The 25681-nt window shown below is 38.5% G+C and overlaps 1 protein-coding gene across 1 annotated transcript; it reads left to right on the top strand.

Moving 5' to 3' along the window:
- Positions 1-815: 815 nt before the first annotated feature.
- On the top strand, positions 816-25681 carry muc5e (mucin 5e). Its single transcript, XM_089126701.1, has 43 exons — positions 816-891; positions 1026-1055; positions 1234-1459; positions 2109-2238; positions 2384-2447; positions 2528-2610; positions 3267-3459; positions 3537-3656; positions 3847-3967; positions 6348-6483; positions 6570-6647; positions 6876-6945; positions 7067-7198; positions 7325-7468; positions 7547-7641; positions 7733-7865; positions 10582-10825; positions 10906-10946; positions 11462-11550; positions 11664-11818; positions 11958-12096; positions 13046-13144; positions 13261-13455; positions 13568-13810; positions 14036-14192; positions 14311-14421; positions 14660-14801; positions 14909-16659; positions 16779-16931; positions 17128-17337; positions 17473-17711; positions 18259-18451; positions 18696-18903; positions 19060-19238; positions 22354-22423; positions 22652-22761; positions 23181-23212; positions 23528-23678; positions 23785-23822; positions 23947-24054; positions 24162-24201; positions 24358-24466; positions 25006-25681. Exons 1-43 carry the CDS (start codon positions 843-845, stop codon positions 25166-25168), a joined length of 7173 nt encoding a protein of 2390 aa, XP_088982827.1. The 5' UTR covers positions 816-842; the 3' UTR covers positions 25169-25681.

Below are 25681 nucleotides of genomic sequence, written 5' to 3'. Positions count from 1 at the left end.
TTATCTAATATTAACAGTCACAATTTAATAGTCATGTTGCCATAAGGATCTTCTCTGGTTCTTGTCATGAATTTGTCTGTTTTATCCTGGAGCAGAAGGATGTAATAATTTACCTATTCATGCTGGGGGGAAAGAAAGAAAGAGAATCAAGTAAATTGATTTTAAGATTTTCTTGGTAACAGGTCATAAATTATGTCTATAATTGCACAAGATTACAATGCAAACATTGTTTTTTGTTTTCTTGAATCATTTTAAAGTTTGGGGATGGTTAGAAAGTAAGTCCGTAGGTTTTTCATTGGCATTATTCTAACTTAGCAAAAAGAAAAATGGTTATTTTAAGAACAGGTCACTGAAAGGTTCTTTAAGGAACCAAAAATGCTTCTTCCATGGCATCACTGCAAAAACACCCCTTTTGGGATTCGAGTTGCGTATGTTCTTTAATTGCACATTTGAAAACCTATAAAGATTAGCATTTTCCGTGATTGAGCTATGGGATCTTGTTCCCATCAAGGTAAGTTCCTGTAATCAAATCCACCTGTTCACTGAGCATAACCAGGAACTTTGTCAAATAGAGAATGCCCTACGTGCCATTGGAGGTAAACAACAAAGCAATGTTCGATTTTCTCCACAGTTGTCCAATGAGAGCATATAAAAAGCTCTTTTGTTGTTTGCTCTTGTGTTCCATACCCCCTTATTAGTTATATGTGAATATAGTCAATGTTTAATCTAGTGGCTATTTCCTCATGCTATTCAAATTTGTGAAGTGGATCTCATCATAAAAGGGCTTCAAGACACATTTCTGTAGTCCTGATGCACCAGCGAGCAGAGCTTTACCAGATAGCATGGCTCTGCAACAGGCAATATTTTTAGGGATAATTGTTGTATTCTCAGGTTGGTTCATTTTGATTACTTATGTAGTTTAATTTATTAAAGAATGTATGTAAATTGCTATATTGACTAATGATTAATCTAGTTAATTGAAAAAAAAATGGAATTTAAACTTTTTTTTCGTATTTTATTTGCAGGCCACGTCTACTCTGGGTTTGCAGCTCAAAGTGAGAAAGCATTTTATCTTCTTTAATACATACTTGGTTACATGTCCAATTATAATGAGAGAAAAAAAAAACACTTGGTTTTGTTATGAGACACAGTCAAAATACATTTGAGATGTTATGTCTACTTTGGAGATGTTATGTCTACTTTGGTCCTATTTATTTTGGTTTCTTTTTTTAGATGAGTGTAAGACATATGGCAGCGGCGTCTTTTATACCTTCAACAAAACGGCATTTCACCTGAAGTCCACATGTCCTGTGACGCTCACACAGTTCACTCATGCTGGAGTGAACTGTCATATCATCGTCCAGCGTGGACCGAACGGCCTGATGAACAGAGTGGAGATCATTGTCAATAAAATCACGACCCTCATTCACAATAACACTGTTACAGTGGAAGGCAGCAGGTTTGGCAATTTATGACTCACTTTTTGATTAGTTGAATATAATTTCGGCATTTTTATGGAACTACTTGTAATTGTCTTGTTTTCTTGTATAATTTTATGACATTATACTAGTATATTATAAAATCTGCTGTGTGTGCTATTTAATATTGGTTTCACTTCATATTTCTTTCTAATAGAAATCATATAGGAAATCATATAGCAAATCAAATATTTGACGACCGAAATCACAAATTTTCCCAAATTGGGTTTTTGCTAGAATATATAAAAGCTTGATGTGAAATGAATCAAACACATATTTGAATTTTTTTATTCATACTATATCATGTAAGATACCATTTTTGAGCCATATGGGCCACATTGTAGAAGTATTTTGTGATTCAAATGTTTTTGTAAAAAAAAAAAAAAAAAAAGATATAAAACATATACAAAAAAATCTTTTAAAAAAAAGATCAATAAGTTATGCCATCTTTTTACATTCTTTTTATACGTTATACAAAATTCAACTCATTTTTTTAAAAGTCAGTTTAATGTAATTTAAGTTGAAATGACTTGAACTTCCAAGTAGATTGTACTTTAAAACATTACAATGCAGCTGCTTATTTTTTTAAGGCACACATTAAATATCTCAAATTTGTTGATCTTTTCGCAGAATTCCCATTCCTTACGACCACACCTATCAGAATGTGTTTCATTATGGAATCTATACCAGGTTCGAAAGCAGAGTTTTGCCTTTGTCTGTCACCTGGTACAATGTCTCTAGTGGCGTCAGTTCACTCTGGGTGAGTTTCCTTTAAAGACAACAGTCCAAAATTGTTTAAAATATTAACATAATTTACCCAAAAATATGTGATTGTTGAACTATAGCGACTCATATAAGGCAACTCTGACCTTACTATATGTAATCTTTGAGCAAATCTTTTATAGGTGCAACTGGACCAGGTTTTAGTGGAGGGTATGAGTGGACTTTGTGGGCACCAGAACAGCTCAGGTTAGTGCACTCTATGAGTATGCTCTGTTTAAATAACGAGTGTCAAGATATAATACTTTTTTATGGTGTTTTGTTCATAGAAACTATGCAGCAGCTGATATCTGCCAGTGTTTTCTCTGATGGGCAATGCCTGACACAAGACTCTCTTAGTCCGGGAAACAAAGTGAGGTTCTGCTCAGCTGAACAAATATGTACAGTAAAATGATACAACTAACATGAAATTTGAGGTTAAAAAACCTGGTAAAGTTTCCTGCACTTTACCATAAAAATACTGTAGTAACAGAACTGACTTATATTTACCATACTAAAGTAAGGGGACCATTGCATTATTTTACTTAATTACTGATTACTTACAAATTATAGTCCGTTACTGAATACAAATGACTTGATACAAATTGTAGTTAGTAATTGTTACTAATTGTTACTTACTTTTTCACCTAACTGGTTTAAACCATTGATTTGAATAGTATAATCTTATACCATATTGATGAAAAATATAAAGAGAAAGAAAAAATATAATTTTTTTGCCATTTTGTGAATATTGAATAAGTATGTACTCAATTAAAAAGTTACTGTATTCTGATTGTGTGTATTTTAAAATGTTATACAGTATAATCTAATTACAAGTATTTAAAACAATCTGATGATTCAGATAACATAATCCAGATTACATACTGTATAATCAATCATGCATTGTTTTATGCTTTATATTTGTGAAATAGACAAAGGATTACATGATTTACCCTATTATAAGATATAAATATAGCTACTCTAAAATGTATTGATTGCCTACTAACCATATCTATATTTTTTGTTTAGGCTTGTGACGTTTTGTCCCATGCTTTAGAATGTCTCGGCAAAACATTATACAACTTTTACTTGGATCTATGTAAAAAACATATGAATGGCTTATGGCATCAGGAAGCAAATTGCTCCTTTTTTAAAGAGCTCTCGCTTACGTGTGGGAGCTCCAGTCCATTTTGGTCAGTATGGAGATCAAACAACAACTGCCGTAAGAAATGTTATCATATTCATTTTTGTTTAAATTTTTGAATGGTTTGAAATGGTAAGAATTTGTCTTGTTTGCAGCCCAACCTCTTTGTCCCGGAGACCTATATTATCAGGAGATTGGTCCTGCTTTCCCCCCAACCTGCAGCAACCCACAGAATAACACCACAGAATTTACTAGCACGTGCCTGCCTGCTGGAGGTTTGTCCTTGATTCGCTTTAAAAAGAAGGAAATGTGTTTTCACAGATATTTGATTTTAATTGAATTCATACCTTAAGCATTTAACTTAAATCAATGATCCCTCAAACCGTTTTCAGAATATGCAAAAATCTAGTTTTAATTTATTCAGTTTAATATAATTTGCAAAATTTTTCTTCTCTTCAATTTCAGGAAAAGTCTTGAATGATCATGCTGATGGTTACCATTCCATAAATGTGGAAGAATGCCCATGTGAACATGCAAAGAAAATATATGCACCAGGACAGGAACGCAGAACAAAGTGCCAGAATTGGTGAGAACTATATATTTTTTTTCTCAATAGCTTCCTCCCTCAATTAAGGACAGCTAATGAATTGGCAACAAGATTTTAGATCATTTTCGTTGTATCAAATCTATTTATAGTGTTTATTAAATAGACAATATAGTTTATTAATCAAAACAAAGATGATAATCCAAAACCAGAAACATAGGAGAAACAAAAAGAGCAAACTAAAGTAACAGCGTGACAAAATACAGGACAGATGGCTAACTGAAATTGAGGTCTGAAATATGTAGACATTCCTCACAAGGAAAAGATGGGACTCAGGTGAATAGAATCAATAACTAGTAACTATGAAAACAAACGAAAGGCAGGAACAAAGGGCACAGGAACAGAAACACAGAGAAACAATGAAAAAGTCCATAAAACAGAACATAGGCCAAACTTCATTCTTCCCTCCCGGGAGTGGTGGTGGGTGGAGGTCAATTGGGGAAGGGAGAATTCATGGGGGAATGGGAGGAATAGTCTAAGGGTGAGTCGAGGGAAGGAGGAGCCATGGAGGAGATGATGGAGGGAGGAGATAGCTGACAACCCAGAGTATACGACCACCAGCAGTGGAGCCAGGAGAGCAAGAGACCCAGGTGGAGTAGAGAAAAAACAGAAACCGGATGTCACCCTAAGTCCTAAAGGCCAAGGTGAAGCCGTGGTGATGAGCGGTAGAGGTGGAGCCAGGGTGCCAGAGGACTGATGTGGGACCGAGGACTAAGTTGGAGCTGGCGGAGCCCAACAAAGCTGAAGGGGTGGAGGGACATGGTGCATTCAAAGGACTGTAAGTCCTTGCCTTAGGCAGAGCGACAATTGACAGCACAGTCTCATCCCAAGATGTCATACAACTGACGCTTTTGACCATACGTCAACATCAGACGTTTTAGGGTATCCTTTAACATCAGTTAGATGATCCTATCTAATCCTAACCCTACCCCAGACCTAAACCTACCTGCATCATTTACCTGTTTAAGGTAAAGCGTCAGATGGATGACTCCCCAGGATCGTCATCTAACTGACTTTAAAGGGTATCCTAAAACGTCGGACGTTGACGTATGGTCAAAAGCGTCAGTTAGTTGACGTCTTGGGATGAATAGACCAAGGTGGAGCCGGGACAAGAAAGCCTGGTGAAGCCGTGAGGACGACAGTCCCAAATAGAGGGGGTGAGGAGCCAAATGGTCAGCTAGGCATGCTGGAGCTATAGGACAGGGCATCCACATGCAAAGGTGGAGCTGGAGACCGGAAGACTCGAGACGGATTTGCCCAGTAGGTTGGAGCAAACAGAAGAGGAACCAAGGAACTGAAGGGAGCCAGTAGAGGTGGGATAAAGTAACTGGCTTTCATAGGTAGAGGAGGTGGGAGAGGGAAGCTAGGCGGGATTGTCAGCGATGAAGGACACTTGGAGCTGGATGGGACCAGAGGAAACGCAGGACACTTGGATGTTGGATGGGACCAGTGGGGGAGGAAGGGCCAGGGAACTGGACAGGACCAGAGAGTCAAGTATTTCACTTGAACTGGAGGGTTATGATTGGTCAAACTCTCCATGGACAAAGGGTCCTCTGCGGGATGATGTTTGTCACTGGCTCTATGTTTGTGAGGGGGCTTGGGTTCCAGCTCAGGGTCTGAGTTGGGCTTGTCCACCTCCACCTCACTCATAGTGAAAGAGGAAACACTTAGCAAGAGCACTAGCTCAACAAAGTCTTGAAACCTCCTTAGTGGACCATAAACGGGCAGGGGAACAAGTTATTTTAAGTTCTCATTAAGTGTAGTCAAAGGAAAAAGAAAGAAATGAGAGTACTGTCAGGATAGTGAGTAAGATAGGCGAGGTCCAAAATAATCTCTAGTGTGGTTCTCAAGGGAGAGATCATCCTGGGTGAGGAGGAGGTGGTGAACGAAAGGCACTTCCATGTTTAAACCTTCTCTTGGTCCGTCCGGTATTCTGTTACGTTCAGGGCAGGCAAGGAAGAGGAATGTAGTTTATTGAACAAAACAAAGAAGATAATTCTAAACCAAAAGAGTAAGAGAAATACCTGGAACAAACTAATGCACGCAACATCATGGAAAATACAGGACAATGGGCTGACAAGGAAACTAGAAGAGAAGTGACAGGGATCAATAAACAGGGGGACCAAATCAAATTAGGACATGAAATGAGAAGCAAGAACAAGGGGCACAGGAACAGAAACACAGAAAAAAATAAGAACAACCGAAGAACATAAACCTGATAATAGTATAATTCATATTAAGAATATCAGCAAGGTTTATTAAAAAGACAGTCTTTGCATCTAGAAAAAATGTGTGATTTGAATATATTCTGTAGAAAAAAATAAAATAACTTGAGCCATTTTTGTTGTTTTTATCCCCTCAGTACCTGCATCAGAGGCAAATGGGCATGTTCTCCAAACAAATGCCCAGCCAAGTGTATTATTGAGGGCCAATTCATCACTACATTTGATGGCAAACTGTATTCTCTACTTGACAGATGCACATTTGTGGCTGCAAGGGTAACTGAAATGGAAAGATTTTACTAAAATATGATATTTTGAGGTTTACTGATATTAAAATGTATACTATTTGGTATGTCACCCAGGGGCTTAACTGGACATTGAACATTCAGTATTCTATGCAAACTGTTGTCATAGAAAAGGCGTATCTTAATATCAACCAGGTTTGTCTGTTGTCCTTTTTTATTTTACATTTGCATTTTTGTTTTGCAGAATATTTAATTTTAACTAAATTATTATGAATATGAGATTATTATTTGTATTTCAACACTGCAGACATACTAGGGTGGTCTGTAGGTATTTTTTAAAACATTATTCTTGATCATGAAATCCCACATCGTGACATCAATGCCACTGCTCTTATAAACTAAATAATGCTATTTTCATTCCAGGAAAGATATACCTTCTCTGCAAACAGCATACAAATGAACAATATGGAAATTAGTGACCTGTCACAGACTGGTAGGCTCTTTTGGAATTAATAAGTTTGAAATATTCTTATAAAAGCTTGATGAAATGTGGAGTATTAGCATAAGCTTTACTTTCTCCTTTATATTGTATATGTTATTGGGTTTTATTTCAGAGTCAACCACAGTCTTTTGGCAGTCTTCAATGTTCATTCAAGTTCAGACTTCATTTGGCCTGAAAATGCAAGTTCAAATCTCTCCAGAAATTCAAATATATTTGAATTTGCCACCAACCGAAAATACCAAAGGTATGAATATGTAATATTCCAACAAGCCAATATCATGCAGGGCCATGCAGAATTTCAGATATAATTATATAGAGTCAATCAAAAATGAAAGTTTAAATATAATTTGTATTATTCTTATTATAATAGGTCTCTGTGGAACTTTTAATAATGACACCAGCGATGACTTCACCACTTTTAGTGGGATCATAGAAAGTTCGGCTCAGCTTTTTGCCCAGTCCTGGTCAATGGGCAGTTGTACCCCAATTACTGGATGCATCAACACTGACAATGGTAAGGATGGCAGCTCAACTATTTAACAATATTGATGTTATTTTTAAAGATGACTACTTATATTCATTCCATTTGCAGAGATATTTGCTGAGAACAACTGTGACCAACTGAAAGATCCTGAAGGAGTGTTTGCTGTGTGTCACGGTTATGTACCTGTTTTGCCCTTTGTCGAGGTACAGATAAATTCCAATCCATAAACATATTTAATGCTTTTGAAATGCATGGTTGTTTTCTTGTTATTAATCTGTATTTGACTCTTCTCAGGCTTGTGTAAAGAGAACATGTCAGTGCTCGGCTGCATTACAGGAATGTTTGTGTGTTTCCTTTGGAAACTACGCAAAAGCCTGTGCAACTCAAGGGATCACTGTTGAGGACTGGAGATCAGAAACAAACTGCAGTGAGTGACAAGCTTTTATTCAGTGTGAAAATAATACTCAAAAACTCAGCTTAAACATACTGTCTTGACAGTCTTGACCTGTCACATTAGTTTCCCTTTGGTATGTAAAGCTACTAACGGACACTAGGGGGAGGTAGTGGGCTTATTGCTCTAGGATATCTGTAAGGTAATGATAGAATGAGTTCGATTTGTTTAGGGATAACAGCATGGTGGATGGTGTCTGGGTGCTTGCGTCCACTCCCAGCAAACACATTTACGTAAAATGCGACAGGGCTGTAGCAACATTGTTGCGTGAGAGATGACATCTCAAAGGAGGAAGCAGGTAGTCAACGAGATGCGAAAGCAGGAGGAGAGTATGAGGTGAATAAAGGCCTTTTCCCAGGCCAAGCAGGGAGAGTGCATGAGATGGGAGTGTGTGGAACAACGCAAGATGGGCTGGCAAGACCTTTGTTCAATGAAAGAGAGTAGGATCAGTTTCCCTATTAGGTCAACATATGATGTTCTTCAATCACCGCAGAACCTAAACCTCTGGGTAGGAGAGGATCCCTCTTGTCCTTTGTGTTCATCACCTGCCACATTAAGGCACATTTTGACAGGATGTAAGGTGGCTCTTAGCTATGGTCAGTTTACTTGGCACCATGACCAAGTACTGCAATGTTTGGCTTTGGCATTGGAAGGCAAGGGTAGTATGGCCAATAAGTTGCCGTCTGTTCCAACAAAACATTACAGACAGAAGACAATATTCCTCCGCCCAGGTGAGCTACCACCAAGAAAAAGTGCTAACACCAATTCTCGCCCAGGACAACTGGAAGCTGCTAGATCTTGATCAACGGCTTATTTTTCCACCTGAGATTGCGACTACTAACCTATGACCAGATAATGTTTTGTGGTCTGGATCAGCACACATTAGCCGCGTTTCCACCGCAATTACCAGGATATATTTGTCCCATGAACTTGTTTCACAGGAACTTTTTTCCCCCAGACCGCTTGCTTACTGCGTTTACACCGCGTACTAAAGTACCGGTCCGGGGCGGGAAGATTACGTAGTGACGTTAAACTGCGTGCGACTGCTCTTCCTAGCCTGTGCCTTTTGTTTTGAGTTTTGTATGGAGGAGATTCAAGCTTTGCTGCTTTTGTTTGCGATTGGTTTACTAACGAGGTAATTAACAAAATGGCAGAAAAGAGACAAGCACCCAAAGCGTATTCAGAAAGCTCGTAATGCTAGATATAAAAGTAGACGTTTGTTATCAGTGGACATTGACCATGAGATGGATGGGACGAACGCGCGCCATCGGGCAGAAAGAATAGCGTGGTGAGAACCAATCAGGATGTTCAGCAGGGATGTTCCTGAACTCGCCAGCAGGGACTTTCTGTGGGGGAAATTTTTACCCGGAACTTCATTTAGACCCTGATTCCTGTGGTGTAAACACACCGAGTACCACCCCAAAGTTCCTAGTTCCTGGGGAAAGTTCCTGCAGTGGAAACATGGCTATTGTTCAACTGATAGAGTTAAAAGTGCCAAGGGAGGATGCGGTAGATGAGGCATATGAGAGGAAGAAACTGCGTTATGCTCATCTGGCCACTGAAGCAGTACAGCGAGGATGGAGAGTCCAGGTTTATCCAGTGGAAGTGGGTAGTCGAGGTTTTGCGGCACACTCTACAATCCAGTTCCTCAGAGACGTCGGATTCAGTGGCCAAGAGTTGCGTCGCACAGTAAACAACTTATCTGAAGCAGCAGAAAGCAGCAGCAACTGGCTGTGGTTGAGACGGAAAGATTCTAGCTGGCTGTGTACAGGCCGCCATGCTACGCTTTGGTCGAGTTCTTGAAAAACTTGAAGAGTCTGTTGGTTTATTTATATAGGTTGCAGAGTATTTCCAGTCATTACGTTCCTGTGTATATTGCGTGAATGACAGGTGGTTGGGCAGATATTGTGTTTTGCGGTAGGTGGTATGCCATACGGAACCGTTGCCATTGAAACTGTATTAACGCACCAGTGGGGCTTGACAGCCTTAGTCAAACGGGTTGGCGCGTATGGTTCGGTTGCGGAGAGATTGCGAGAAGGTCTCAACAGCAGGAGGGATGTAGATGTCAGTAAACTGGGCTGAGTTGAGTGGGGGACACTCCTTCTCGAGACCTCTTGAGGCGTCGTGGGCTAGTCGACGAAACACTGAGGACGGAAGGTGCCCACTTGAAGACCCTAGAGATGTCCCCTGCTCGGCTCAACCCAGACGGTTGTCGTACTGGTCCTGTAGTTGTAGCCGTTGTGTGTGCTGACGCGCCAAGTACACTGCAGCCTTTAATGCCGGACAGAAGGGGAGTCACACCACCATATGGAAAGAAGCGTAAATGGATGGAGAAGTTTTGCTTATCTTGTCGAAAGCCTAGTACAAATCAACATGATGTTTTAATATCTACTCTCGAGTAATAGAAATCATGACTTTTTTATGCTAGAAATCCTGCATTTAATGTTTTGACATTCATTTTTTATTAAAACTGCATATGGTAATCAAATTCTACTTCCAAAAGTCATTCATTTGTGAAAAAAATAACAAACCATATATATGAAAACATTTTATGTTTTGTTGATGTACTAACAAGATTAACAAAAAGTTGTAATGGTTACATCACCATGTGATTTTTTTTATATTATTATTATTTGTGAGCATCTTTGTATGGCTAAATACCCACTCTACAAATTATCATTGTGCTTTTCAGTTCTTCCTTGTGTGGGCAACCTAAGGTTTACTTACGCCACTTTGGCATGTAACCGTACCTGCCGTTCCCTCTCGGGCCCTGATCCCACCTGTGAGGTGCTGGATGACCCTGTGGAGGGGTGTGGATGTACATCAGACTCTCACCTGAGCAACCAACTGACCTGCAGTCCTCGCTCACAGTGCACCTGCCACCACCCAGGAGGCGTCGCACCTCCAGGCCCAGTGGTTATTGGTGGACGCCAATGGTAAGGATAAAAACAAGGCTCAAACAATGTCTTTGAGTACAAATTAGAGCCGAATCATCTAATGTTGTCTTGTATTACAGCTTGTGTGAAAATGGACAACTCCATTGTCCCAAAATTTGCAGTAAGTTTTTTCATTTGACAAAATACTACATTGAGGGGTTAATCCACTAAACTGCAGGTTCTATTTGCTCTGGTTTAGTACTCCATGTAGTATGTATATTTAAATTGAAGCGGCACTGCAGAATTCCATAGTGGTTTTTGGAGATGGTCCTCACTGTAGAACACAAAATCCAGGGGGAAGAGTTCCCACCTTACATATACCTAAACCTACCCATCTCCGTGCCCTGATTCCTAACCCCACCCCTAATCCCTAACCAAACCCCTAACCCTACCCATCTCAACCCTTAGATCTGGATCCAACTCTGCCCCCTGGATCTTGTGTACTGCAATGAGGTGCTACTGGGTTTTTAAAACAGAATTTTTACATACAGACTCTGAATCACAAGATGACTTTCTTAGTGAACTCAACCCTTGAATTTCAACCAATATAACACTGACTAATCAACATTGAAACTTTCAAATGCCATGATTCATTTACCTGCGATTTCTATGAAGTTCTATGCCTTTTTTTTCTAGATTGCACAGTGGGAAAGATTTGCGTGGATTGTTTACAAATACCAGTGAACACGGCCCATAGAACCTGTGAAAGCTTGACCAAACCCGTAGTGAGCATTTGAAAAAGAAAATCATAAATCATTATGACATCTTGCCATATGCAAGTATTAATGTCTTAATTTTCTGCAAGAGTGGGAGTGAAATTGCTGCTTTGTATTCACAGACTGATGATAACAGCTGTATTAGTGGCTGTTATTGTCCTGGGGGACTTTTTGAAGATCATTATGGTGGTTGTGTGACTCATGAAAACTGCACCTGTGAATTCAGTGGGAGGGTGTATGAAACTGGGCAGAGTGTGGAGACAAACTGCAAAATATGGTAAGAGCCTTGTCTTATAGGTTCACATATGATTCTTCCAAACCAAATATTGAAATATCCTGCCCAATAAAATTACAATGAATTAAAACAATATTTTTTGGTAATAAGGATTTGAATGCGGTGGTTTTGTGTCTCACAGCACATGTAGAGGTGGTGAGTGGTCTTGTATTGATGCGGCATGTTCAGGAGTATGTGAGGTTTTCGGGAATGGGCAATACCACACTTTTGACTCCAAATGGTACAAATTCGATGGCCACTGTCAGTACACCCTAGTTAAGGTGAGTGTTTGCCATGTGATAAATGACCCTTTGGGGATGAGTTCGATACATACTGTAATACACACAGTAAGAGTAATTATGATGTTGGCAGATGTTTCGGTAAAACTTTACAATATGGGTGCGATAATAAGCATTAATTCATGCTTAACTAATGCACAGATAATACTGAATTAATGTGTAACTAATGATTATCTAAGCTATTCATTAATGATTACCACATTAGGAACTAATTAAGAGTCTGTAAGGTTAATGTATTTGTTCATACATGAATTGTTATTAATTAAATATTTAATTGTGGATTAACTCATTTCTTTAACTAATAGTGTGAATTAATATGTTAATTACCAGAATGAGCCAAAGCATTGTATTTCAACTTCCAGACAATATGACGGGTACACTAATAATCATTAATACATGATTAATTACTTCATTGTTAGTGCAAATTCATGTGCAAATTACTACAATTACTAAATGACTAGTTAATAATGATGTGCGCCAACAAGTAAAGTCATAACATAATGATACCTTTGCAAATCATTAGCTAATGATTAATTAAAGCAGACAACTGGAAGTTGAAGTGCATAGCTTTGACTAATTGTGTTAATTAACTCATTAATTTACACTTTTAGTTAATAAAATATGTTATTAAGGAATTAATACACAATGACACATTGCATTTATAGCAATTCATGTTTTACTTAATCTATTATCATATAGACTCTTTATTAGTTACTGATGCAGTAATCATTAATTAATGGTTTAGTTCTTCATTAGTTATACAATAACTCATGATTATCTGTGCATTAGTTAAGCATGAATTAATGTCAAAAAATTAAACTGACAGCTAAATATGGATAAAAAACAACCAATTAATGCTCAACTGATTGAATATTGTGCAACATATTCGTGACTCAAACACATTTTCAACCTCTAATATTTCTTGTTAAAGGACGCAGGCTCAAGTGGACAGTTTGCAATTAAATCTGAGAGCGTTCCTTGCTGTGACGAGTCTTTGACGTGTTCCCGCGCCATCTCAGTGGAGCTCCTGGTATATGATCTTCTGTGAATATAAATTGTTGTTGGATGTTGTCAATATTTCAATTTTCTATGAAGTCAAAATTGTTCTGCATAATGATGAAATTGTGGTTGTTCAACGTTTCACAGGGTACAGTAACTCTGATGTTGAGCGATATGACGGTAACTGAGAGATTTCAGGCAGGGAATGCATTGCTGGCAGAGCCCCTTTATTCCATCCACACTGTGGGCCTCTACATCATCATCACAGCTCCCAGTCTGGGCATCACTGTAATTTGGGACAAACACACCAGGGTCACCATCCAACTAGAGTCCCAGTGGAGAGTAAGGAAACACATTTAATAATGTTTAAGTTTTAAGTTCAATCCTTACATTGTGATTTATCATGGTTGAGTTTCCTACAATGTAATATTGTCTTTTGACTGTGGAACATTAGGGCCGAGTGTTGGGACTCTGTGGGAACTTTGATGGAAAGGTTACAAATGACTTTTTGACGAGCAGCTCCTCTGAAGTTTTCAGTGTTCTGGACTTTGGGAATAGTTGGAAGAGAGCAGATCCGCCATGCTCTGATGTGACCCATGAAATATTTCCCTGTGAACGTCACTCCTACTGTGCAGCCTGGGCTCAGCGGCGATGTATGATCCTGATATCAGACACCTTTAAAGATTGCCATCTGAAGGTACTTTGAGTGACGTTAGTCAACTAAATCATGTCGTTTCTGATGTTTGTTGCTTGAAGTTAATCTTGCTTCATTAACAACAAATCACTGTTTGTAGATCAACCAATTACGACCTTTTAAGTTAGTCAAACGGTTTCTGGGTTTGATAGTTGGTTCAGGTACACAATGTACTTATTTCGCATGAGGAAATCAGCCAGTAATCGTTGCGTTTCTTATGAATACTAGGTGGATCCAGAGCCTTATTACCAGGCCTGTGTTTTGGAGTCCTGTTCTTGTGAGTTTGAGGGAAAGTTTCTCGGTTTCTGTACTGCTGTCTCAGCTTACGCAGAGACATGCAATGCAAAGGACGTTTGCATCAACTGGAGATCCCCAGATTTGTGTCGTATGTATTGTATTCTATTGTAATTAAGAATTTCTTGGAATTACCATTTCCTGGTAAAGACATACCTGGGTAATTATTGGGTTAGTCAAGTGTTTACAGTGTTTGTTAATCTCCACAGCGGTGTATTGTGACTATTACAATGACGTGGGCATAAGCACCTGGCATTACGATCCCTGTGGCCAGGTTAAGACCTGTGGAACTAATAAACACTTTACAGGAAAACTTGAAGGTATTTTTTCCCCTTTATGTTTCTGCTTCTTAATCTAGCTGTTGCAATGCATACCCAGACCGGAACATAGTGTTGGCCCAAATCCGGCCCACATCTGATACTCGTTGAATCCACATGAACCAGATGTGGCCTGGATCTGGGCCGATATGTTGCTGTCTGGGTCAGTACTGCTTGTGAAAACAGTTTAAAAGTCCCAAATGTCTTTTGGTTTTCATAAAGCACTGCATGAAACTTTCAGGTTGCTACCCAAGATGCCCTGAGGAGACCCCATATTATGATGAAAACATAGGTAAATGTACCACTTTGGACAACTGCACTTGTAGCATCATGAACAGAGTGTTGTCACCTCCTGATGAAATCTGCACTCCCTATAAATGCTGGTAAGCCATTTTGTTGACTCTTGTTGTAATGCTGGGTAGACATTTTAGATCACAAAACTATACCCATACCATTCAGATTCATTATTTATTTGTTGTTGTTTTTTCAGTAAATGCTTTGATGGACAAATTGTCTGCATTTCAACAACTACGACTACAACTACGACTACAATTTCTTACACATCAACTGCTCAGCCATCTACAACGGCAATGACCCACACAACCACAACACAACCAACAACAACTCAAAGCACAACAAAATACACAACACAACCAACAACAACTCAAAGCACAACAAAATACACAACACAACCAACAACAACTCAAAGCACAACAAAATACACAACACAACCAACAACAACTCAAAGCACAACAAAATACACAACACAACCAACAACAACTCCACAATCACCAACAACTGTGGAAACAACCAAATACACAATGCAAACATCAACAACTGAGAGGGCAACAGAATACACAACCACAACACATCCATCAACAACTGAGAGCACAACAGAATCATATACAACTCCAGTAGAAGAAACAACAACACAGCAGACAACTACACAAACTACAACAGAATATACAACACACCTACCACCAACTGAGAGCACAACTGAATCCTATACAACTCCAATGGACGGAACCACAACTCAGCCGCCAACTTCAGGGAGCACAACAGAATACACAACACAACTACCACCAACTAAGAGCACAACAGAATCATATCCAACTCCAATGGAAGTAACAACCACAACACAACTACCACCAACTGAGAGCACAACTGAATATACAACCACAAAACAGCAGTCAACAACTTCAAAAACAAAAACAACCACAATGCCGACAACAGAAGAATATACAACTCCCGTGGAAGAAACAACTACAACATCAGAGTCACCAAGTTCACAGAGCACAACAGAATCCACAACACAAAAACCAACAACAAAATACACAACACAAAAACCAACCACAAGGATGACAACAGAAGAATATACAACTCCATTGGATGAAACAACAACACAGCAACCAACTTCACAGAGCACAACAGAATACACAACACAAAAACCAACAACAGAATACACAACACAAAAACCAACAACAGAATACACAACACAAAAACCAACAACAGAATACACAACACAAAAACCAACAACAAAATACACAACACAAAAACCAACCACAAGGATGACAACAGAAGAATATACAACTCCATTGGATGAAACAACAACACAGCAACCAACACAGAGCACAACGGAATACACAACAACAAAATACACAACACAAAAACCAACCACAAGGATGACAACAGAAGAATATACAACTCCATTGGATGAAACAACAACACAGCAACCAACTTCACAGAGCACAACGGAATACACAACAACAAAATACACAACACAAAAACCAACCACAAGGATGACAACAGAAGAATATACAACTCCATTGGATGAAACAACAACACAGCAACCAACTTCACGGAGCACAACAGAATACACAACACAAAAACCAACAACAGAATACACAACACAAAAACCAACCACAAGGACGACAACAGAAGAATATACAACTCCATTGGATGAAACAACAACGCAGCAACCAACTTCACAGAGCACAACACAACTACCAACAACTGAGGGCACAACAGAGTCACATACAACTTTAGTGAAAGACACAACCACAACACAACGGCCAACGACTGACAGCACAGAAGAATATAAAACCACAACACGACCACTAACACATGAGAGCACTCAAACAACCGCAATACCAACAGAATACACAAAAGCAACTCAGCCAACAACTGAAGCTACAACATCAGTGAAATATTCCACTCCAGTGACAACAGTGACCACAACAGGTATGGAAACCACTACAAATATACACTTGACTTGTGCTTGAATGAACATTTAAACTAAGGTTTCTTAATATAAAGCCAGTAATGTGATCATGGACTTTTTTTTCTGTCATTCCCACTAGATTTTGTAATAGTCACTGGCTCTGCCATCACAACTCAAAATACAACCTCACATCAAGTGCTCAATACAACTATAAATCCGACAACGATGACCCCTTCAACGAAGATGCCTGTATCCAATACTACAATAGCTACCACTGAACACACAACCCCAGGTACAACTGCTACTCACAAATACAATTCTACATGATAACACAACCCCAGTGCCTACTACTGCCTAAACTACAGCACATATGGATCAATTTCTCAGATTTAAAATCCAGTATGTTCACCATAGAGTCCTTAAACCCAATTCTATTTGTTACATGTGTTGATTAGATGGATCTTATTTTTATGTCGTTTTTGAATCAGTGTGTGTGTGCATTGACGTGATGCGAAATCAAAGCTGGTCATGTGGAGAAACTTGGAGAGAGGATTGTGCTGATAAATACTGTAACTCTGGAGTGATTGAGGTAAAATCCATAACCTGCCCAACACCCCAAGACAGGACGGATTGCCCTGGAAATAAGAGGACTTTGGTTAAAGATAAAGAGACTTGCTGTGAGAGCTTTATGTGTGACTGTAAGTAAACCAACCTGCCATATAAACTCATCCAGTTGGATTAGTTAGTGGTGGGGCTATCTATTTGTCCAGTCAATGGAAAACAATAAGAGGGACTTTTATGAATAATTGTAATTTTTCCGTTTCCTTTTTCAGGCCAGTGTCAGATTTATGGAGACCCTCACTACATTTCCTTCCAGGGTATTGCGTTTGACTTCATGGATAACTGCACGTACACTCTAGTGCAGGAGAAAAAATTGCAACACAGATTAAGCATTACTGTAGACAACTACTACTGTCTCAGCGGAACTGATGAGTCCTGTGCTAGGGGCATCACATTAAAGTACTGGAATGACATTGTCACACTTATGGCAACAGAGGATGAAAAAGTAGTGGTAGGTTTATAATAATAAAAACTTTTAAAATATGTGATTCTTCTGATGTTCTAATGTATCAGTCTCCCAGAGCCATACATTTGAATCTAGGTATAATGTGTGGTCCACATTTCATTTTACTCTAGCCAAGAATACGTAAAGGACAGTTTATTTTAAGATGTTAAAATGTGATTCCACAAAGAAACTTAAACTGATCCAACCAGTCCTCATGAAAACTAATTTCTGATACATTAGGCAGTTGTAATAGGCTTTTGAATCTTTGTTTCTGGAAACCATTGTTCAGAAATTAGGATTGCTAAATGCTACAGTTTTTTGGAAACAATATTTAAGCTTTCTTAATCAACAGTAGCCTTTACAAATTGTGTATAACCTAAACTGGTCAATAAACCTCTTATTATCAATACCAAATTCACCATTACTCGTTAACTGACACAAAAAGATTTTTGCCATAGCCTAAAGTTCTCAGCATGTACTTGTGTTTCTTTGAATAAATGGAGATAATAGTTCACATTAACTTGGATGATAAGCAGATTGTCTTTTTTCCCAGTCTACTTTGAACCAGGAAATCATAAAGCCACCTTATGAAAATCAGGTCTTCAAGTTCGAAAGCACTATAAACCAGGCCTATATCTACCTCTACATCAAACCTATCCGTTCCAATGTTTCTCTTTCGGGATCCAACACTCTGTTAATCAACCTGGCATTAGAGCACTTCCAAAACAACACCATAGGACAGTGCGGTAAGTAATTGCAATCATTGGATTATACGATTAAAAGTAACCCTGACTGCAACGTTGAACGACAGCGTTGAATCTACATGTACCAGATGTGGCCCGGATCTGGGCCGACACTATGTTGCTGTCTGAGAATTGATACCTGATATACAATATGGTTCTTATGACAGATATCACAGACTACAGAACTAAAAATAGATATAAAAAGTGTATATAATGGCTGTAACCTTTTAACCATTTGACTTTTCAGGTAGTTGTGGTGGTCCGTCATGCATACGAAGAAATGGAGTAGTTGAAGATGACAACTGCTGTCATAAGACTGCATATGACTGGGTCGTAGAAGACCCCCTGAAACCCTACTGCAAATCTGCACCCATCAATGTGTCTTGTATCCCTGAAATACCTCCACCTCCACCCCCGACCTGTAATCCTCCAATATGTGACCTTCTTCACCATGAGTAAGCCACTGCATGGTGTTTTTATATCAACTGAGGTCAATAAGCATAACAGTAGTGTTTCAGAAATAAAAATAAACTTTTTTCCATAGAAAAAGGATAAATAACTTATAATTGCGAATATAATTGGTGTTGTTAACAACTTTGCCTTTTACTCAGGGTGTTTGCGGAGTGCAGTGAAAGGATCGATCTTACGTCTGTGGTGACGAACTGCCAGTTTGACTACTGTTCATCCAGTAGGAGTGTTATTGCATGTTCCTCTCTGGAATACGCAGCATCAGAGTGCAAGAGGATTGGTATTTGTGTGGACTGGAGAGACCTTACCAATGGCTCCTGTAGTAAGTGAACAGAATTAAATTATAGTTTCAGAAAGTAGTAGTACACTTATATTTTTGTACGTTTAGACACTGATACAAACCTAAGCCTTTACATACCACTTTAGAGACCTGCAGTATTGAATTTGTGGAATTCATAGTTGGTTTTATGGTATATTTTATAGCATTTATTGTGTTTCATTTTATTGTGGTTAAGTTTTGAAGGTAATTATTTAAAAATACAAAGAGCATTTGCCATTTAAAAGTTTTATTGGACACTGATAAATAAGGGTCCCGTTACACAGTGGTTCTCAACAAGGGGTAATAGGGCCTACTAGGGCCCCAAGAAGACTTCAAAATCTTAGTAAAAAAAAGGTCCTCGCACACAAAAATTCGCAAAACTATACTATAAATGGATTCTCTTCTTAAAAAGAGAAAAAAGGAAATGTTAGGTCCATCCAATCCTGAGATTGCGTATAGAGGAAAGAGAGTTCCACCTCTTCATCAAGGAGCTGCGGGATTGTGCCGAGTGATTCAACTGTTTGGAGCCACAAACAAACCAACAATTTCCATGAACCAATTGATCCTATACTGTACATTTCTGGATTTTGGCATTCGCTTGTAAAATGGTTTTGAATTGTCAAAACACCTCTCAGAATGCTTACTACCGATGCAAAAAACGCAGAAAATTTAACCCGATCTTTTTTTTAATGATGGGTGAAAGTGTGTAAATGCGAATGACACAACATGAGGTTGGATTTATTTTTTTAAGAATTTCAGACAAGAATTTCAGACTCGGTGTGCAAGGACAACCCGATCTCACGGGAATTCGTACGAATTTTTACGAGGTGGCTAATTCGTAACAATTCGTACGAACTCCCTCGTTCAAATTCGTACGATTTTGCTAAATCGTACATATTTTACGAATTAGCCAATTCGTATGAATTCATACGAATGACCTAGCCCTGACCCCGCCCCTAAACATAACCATCACATGGGTTTAGACATATCGTACAAATTCGAACGAGTGAGGTCGTTTGAATTAGTACGAATTAGCCACTTTTGAATCACTCGTACGAATTGGTCGTGAGATAGCGTTGAGACAGAATCTAAAACAACTAAGAATTTTTATTTTAATCACCTCCTCAACAACTTGCATAAGTAAGTCTAATTTTGACACATAAGCCCCTGGTTTAGCAGACAAGGCTTAAGCCTAATCCCAGACTAAAATGCAATATTTAGCTGTTTTAACTGAAAACAACTTGCACTGACATATCTTAAAATGTCAATGCCATTGTTTAGTCTCAAGATTCACACTAGTACAAAATGAATGTAAGTAAGGCTTAATCCTGGCTAAGCCTTATCTGTGAAACCGGGCCATAGTAGTCTAACTTTAAACGCGATTTCAAAGAACCTTCTAGATCCAGTAAATTACCAACGACTTGAAAAGATATGCAAATGTATGGTTGAAAAGAATGGAAATCCTAAAATAAACTCTTAGGCCGTGTGTCCACCAAAGCGTTTTTCCACGCGCCTGGCATATGTTTTCAATTGTTTTCAATGGGAGCACCGCGTTTTTTAAACGCCATGAGCGTACCGAGGCGCTGAGCGTTTTTTTTTTACTGTTTTTTTACTGGTCACTGAGAGTTGAAAAATGTTCAACTATGGATGAAACGCAGCGCTCATCACTGTCACATTTTACCCAGCCGTCCAATCACAGTGGAATAGGGGCGGGACTAATACCACACCGACCAACTGTCACAACATTCAAACTGCTGCGGATATTCTGTATCATAGCAACGAAACGTCTCAACGGAAAAAACGCTGCGCTGCCAAAACGCTCTCAAGCGCCCATAGCACGGCGTCTTCAGCAGAGCGTCTAACGTTTTCAGCTGGCTAAAAACGCTTTGGTGGACACACGGCCTTAAAGGGTTAGTTCACCCAAAAATGAAAATTCTGTCAGTATTTACTCACCCTCATGTTGTTCCAACCCCGTAAGACCTTCGTTCATCTTCGGAACACAAATTAAGATATTTAAGATATTAAGATCGCTCCTGCATACTAGTCCATAGGCTTCTTGAGGGAATTACTCTTGCTGGCATCGAAAAGTCATTAAAGACATCGTTAAAAACAGTCCAAGTGACTACAGTGGCTCAATTGTAACCTTATCAAACGACGAGAACACTTTTTGTGCGCAAAAACAAACAAAAATAACTAATTTATTTTAACTATTCACTTCCTTCTCCATGGGCCTGTAGTCAGTTAACGTAGTGTGATAGCGTAGAGCTACGTCACACGTAGGCTTACTATTGGCCGACGCTGGTCATGTGTGTGATGCGTATGATGTACAATAACAGAAGCTTAAGCTATTAAACTAGTAACCTGACTCGCGCAGAGGGAGAAATAAACGAATAGTTGAAATAAAGTCGTTATTTTTGTTGTTTTTTTGCGCACGAAAGTGTTCTCGTCGTTTGATAAACTTAAGATTGAGCCACTGTAGTCACTTGGACTATTTTAACGATGTCTTTAATGACTTTTCGATGCCAGCAAGAGTAATTCCCTCAAGAAGCCTATGGACTAGTATGCAGGAGTGATCTTAATATCTTAAATATCTTAATTTGTGTTCCGAACGAAGGTCTTACGGGGTTGGAACAACATGAGGGTGAGTAAATACTGACAGAATTTTCACTAACTAACCCTTTAAACTGGAATTGGACTTCTGAAATTTAATTTGTGGAAAATATAGTGTCAGACTTTTTAATATTTTTATGGACAATGGTGGACAATGGTTTAAAAAAGGTTGAAATCCACTGCCCTTGGGATAATTGGGAGTATTAAACTCGGTCACTTGGGTTAGTGCCCTTACAAAGGGCCCCTTACTGCATACAAATCTGCTTACTCATACTCTGTACTACAGATATGCACTTTGATGATAAGCTTCATGTTTTTGAGCACGTAAGAAATCCTCTGTTTGTGTTTGCATTAGCATGTAGCCACATTCCTTAGCTTAAAATGAACAAAATAAAAGACTTATACATCTGCGCACTTTTGGCGTAATAGTTTCAACCCAGTATTCATTAAATACAAGGGAAACAGTCCTCAATAACGATATGCATTTGCCTGTTCCACTGCATTTTAGAGATCACATGTCCTGAAGGAATGATGTATAAAGAGTGTCACGAGTCTCCGAATGATGTCTGTCGAGGCGGGTGAGAAAGAATTTACTTTAAATGATTCCCACAGTGCAACCTCTGCCTCATATTTCACCTCTCAATTAAAAGATTGAGTTTCAAGGAAAATGGCAATTCTCCACCTCTAACTTTGTTTTTCTTGATTTTTCCATTAGTCACTTAAAGAGTTTTTTTTTTTATTCGTAATGATAAGGTATAGGATTTTCTACATTTAGCCTCACGGCTATCACTCTATTGTCTCCTCAGAGTTCGTGTTCCTGCAACGTCTATGGTTGGTCTGAGATCAGGCTGCTTTTGTCCTGATGGCCACATGCTTGCAGAAGATCACAAGCAAATCTGTGTGCCTGAATGCACTAGTGAGTGACTTTACCAACACGACAGATTCAACCAAATATTTCAAAACAACTTTTATTATATTAAAGCTATTGTGAATGAATTATTTTTAATCAATGAATTTATGTAAATAATGTAAGTAACTTTGCAACTACATGTCAACTTATTCTATCCCTAACCCTACCAGTCTGATAATACTCTACTAACACTTTAGTGAGAGTTAGTAGAGATGTACTGTAGGTGCAACTTTACTTATAGTCAACTGAATGTGTTAAAGGGACCATCCAAATAAAGTGAAATCCTAATAAGCTAAACTCATTTGTTATCAAAACTGACAATGCAAAAATACTTTGCCGATTTCCCTAAATCATCAATGCATCATGCCAATATTCCCTATAATGGGTCATTTATACATGAATTTCCACACATATTTATTTTTCAGAGTGCAAAGGACCATTGGGTGAGCCCATGCCGGTAAGAGATAAATTATTAATGAAACCACAAGCGTCTTTTAAAGGGATACTCCACGTTTTTTGGAAATCAGACAGTTTCTGGTCTCATTGAATACCATAGTAGGATACCATGGAAGTCAATGAGACCAGAAACTGTCTGGTTACTGATATTCTTCTAAATATCATAAAATCAGCTGAATGGATTCGAAAACGGTAAAACTCAACTGTTTAACTCTGAGGGAGTTGTAAAATGAGCCTATTTCTCAAAAAAAAGTGGAGTATCCCTTTAGATGTTTATTGTTAATACTGCGTTACAGTAATCCTCTGTCTGTTATAGGTAGGGGCAGTATGGGAATCAAACTGTCACATATGCACATGTAATAACCAGACTAGAACTGAAGAGTGCGTTCTCAAACCTCCCGGACCTGTTCCAGTCTGCGGCGCCTTCTCCGTCTTGGTTTCTGACTGCTGTGGCAATCAGATCTGCGGTAATTCGGCAGTGTAGCTTGAAATACATATCTTTTTTCATTGATTATATCATGAGGTCCACTGTTGCAAAAATAGATTCGGAGTATGTTTTCTTTGCTTTTACAGTTGAGAAGACTTGCGACTACAATGGAACGATTTACAAGGTAAAGGAAATAGTTCACATATTTACTCACAATGGGAGTTTTGTCTGTTTTGTAAAGTTATAGAGGCCCCTTTCTGTCACTAAATTTAGCACAAAACATAGTTAACAAACTGTGTTTTCTTCAGGTGGGTGATCGGTGGACAGACCCTTTAAGGCCGTGCGAGTCTTTCACCTGTAGTCCGACAGGAACTGAGGTTGAGAAAACCGTGTGTCCGCTTCAAACCTGTGCCGAGGTGAGAGACCAAAATCACATCAGTATTACAAAACAAAATCAAGTTTTATTCTGTTTGAATCTTCTACAAAGCCACTGCATTATTATGTTGTTGTTGTGTGTGTCCAGGATTTACGAGTGTGGGATGAACATCATTGCTGCTATTCATGTAGGTTTACATGTAATCTTTCACTGTTGCTGAAACTGTGCCATTCAATCAAACAATTACTATTGTATGCTTTAATAGACATTTTAAGGTTATACAAATATATTTTTTTATGATTTTAGTATGTTGCTGACTGTAATTTTGTTCTGTGCATCACAGGTAATGCTACATGTGCTGCCAGAGTGACAAGAATGAACCTAACAATTGCCAACTGCACACAGGAAGTCGAGCTTCCCATTTGTGATGGCGAGTGTAAGACACACAACAGGCAAGTATTTCAAAGCCTGTCTCATAAAAAAAATACGCCGGACGATCACGTGAAGGTCTGTTGTAGTATTATGTGCTAAAGGCACTGATAATATGCAACTAAAAGCAAATAGCATCTATCAAACATTAATTATTTCCTTGACGAACAGCTTTATGGCCACTAGAGGGTATTGTCAGAACATTTGTCATTTTGCAGCATTTCTTTGAAATATTGAGCCACATCCCCATATTGTAGTTTACTATATGCACTAAACTATAGTGCAAAACAATGTGCTTAAATTATGGTACATTGGAAAATACACAGTGTAAAATTGAGGGTAAATAAAAATAAATAAAAATTTACTAATAATAAAAATAATAGGGTCCAATGGGACTAAGATATATGCCAGTTGGGATCCCTCGAGAAGGACTAGTGGCGCTTGATACCTGAGTTACCTCGAGGGATCCCAACATATATATATGCCAGTTGGGATCCTTCGAGAAGGACTAGTTGCGCTTCATTCCTGAGTTCAGATCCTTATTTGTTGTGTTTTCTTGTAGGTGGATTCAGACTAACGGGACGCTGCAGCTTGAACAGAGTCACCGGTGCTGTAAGGAGAGAGGTTATGTGATGAGAGATATAACGCTGACTTGCAGCAAAAGCTCTCTGACCCACTTCACATACAGACACGTCACAAGCTGTGAATGCAAAGCCGAAGGTTAAGTTTACTTGACATACAAATGGATGAAAACCTTAGTTAAAGTTACATGTGATTAACTTTGGTCTCTGTGTTGTTTATGCATAATTAATAATTAGCTGCTGATGTGTGGGATAATTTAGTTTCAAGCCAAACATAGTTCTGTCATTTGTATTTTTGTTATGGTTTGAAATGCTCAAGGAATCAACTTTAACCTCATTGATTGTCAAACATCTGCCTTATAGTCTGTTCCAAAATATTTTTTTTTGTCTAAATAATAACCTACTGCAATTATATGCAATATATTTCACATTGTTATCAATTATCACTTTTAATTTGAACTATTCTGTTTTCTGAATTGTCACATATTAATATAATGTCATGGTTATATGTATCTGTACTTTGATTTCATGACCAAATCAAACCTGTGATTGTAACCTGATATCAGGTGTCAAGGCCTCAGAGGCTTTTGTAATCCACTTTCTGGATTCATAATTCATACTATTCATTAATTAGATAATAAATTAATATGAAACTTG

The sequence above is a fragment of the Pimephales promelas genome, chromosome 24 (assembly GCF_988280905.1).
Source record: "Pimephales promelas chromosome 24, fPimPro1.hap1.1, whole genome shotgun sequence".
NCBI classification, from domain to species: Eukaryota; Metazoa; Chordata; class Actinopteri; order Cypriniformes; family Leuciscidae; genus Pimephales; species Pimephales promelas.
The sequence above is the reverse complement of the archived record's forward strand: the minus strand, read 5'-3'. Positions and strand labels throughout refer to the sequence as shown.

Bases quoted from the DNA above. Each gene is read 5' to 3' on its own strand.
- muc5e (XM_089126701.1), top strand. From the start codon at position 843: ATGGCTCTGCAACAGGCAATATTTTTAGGGATAATTGTTGTATTCTCA. The intron at 2,611-3,266 runs GTGAGGTTCTGC...TTTTTTGTTTAG, and splicing joins CTCTTAGTCCGGGAAACAAA to GCTTGTGACGTTTTGTCCCA. The intron at 17,338-17,472 runs GTAAGTAAACCA...TTCCTTTTTCAG, and splicing joins TGAGAGCTTTATGTGTGACT to GCCAGTGTCAGATTTATGGA.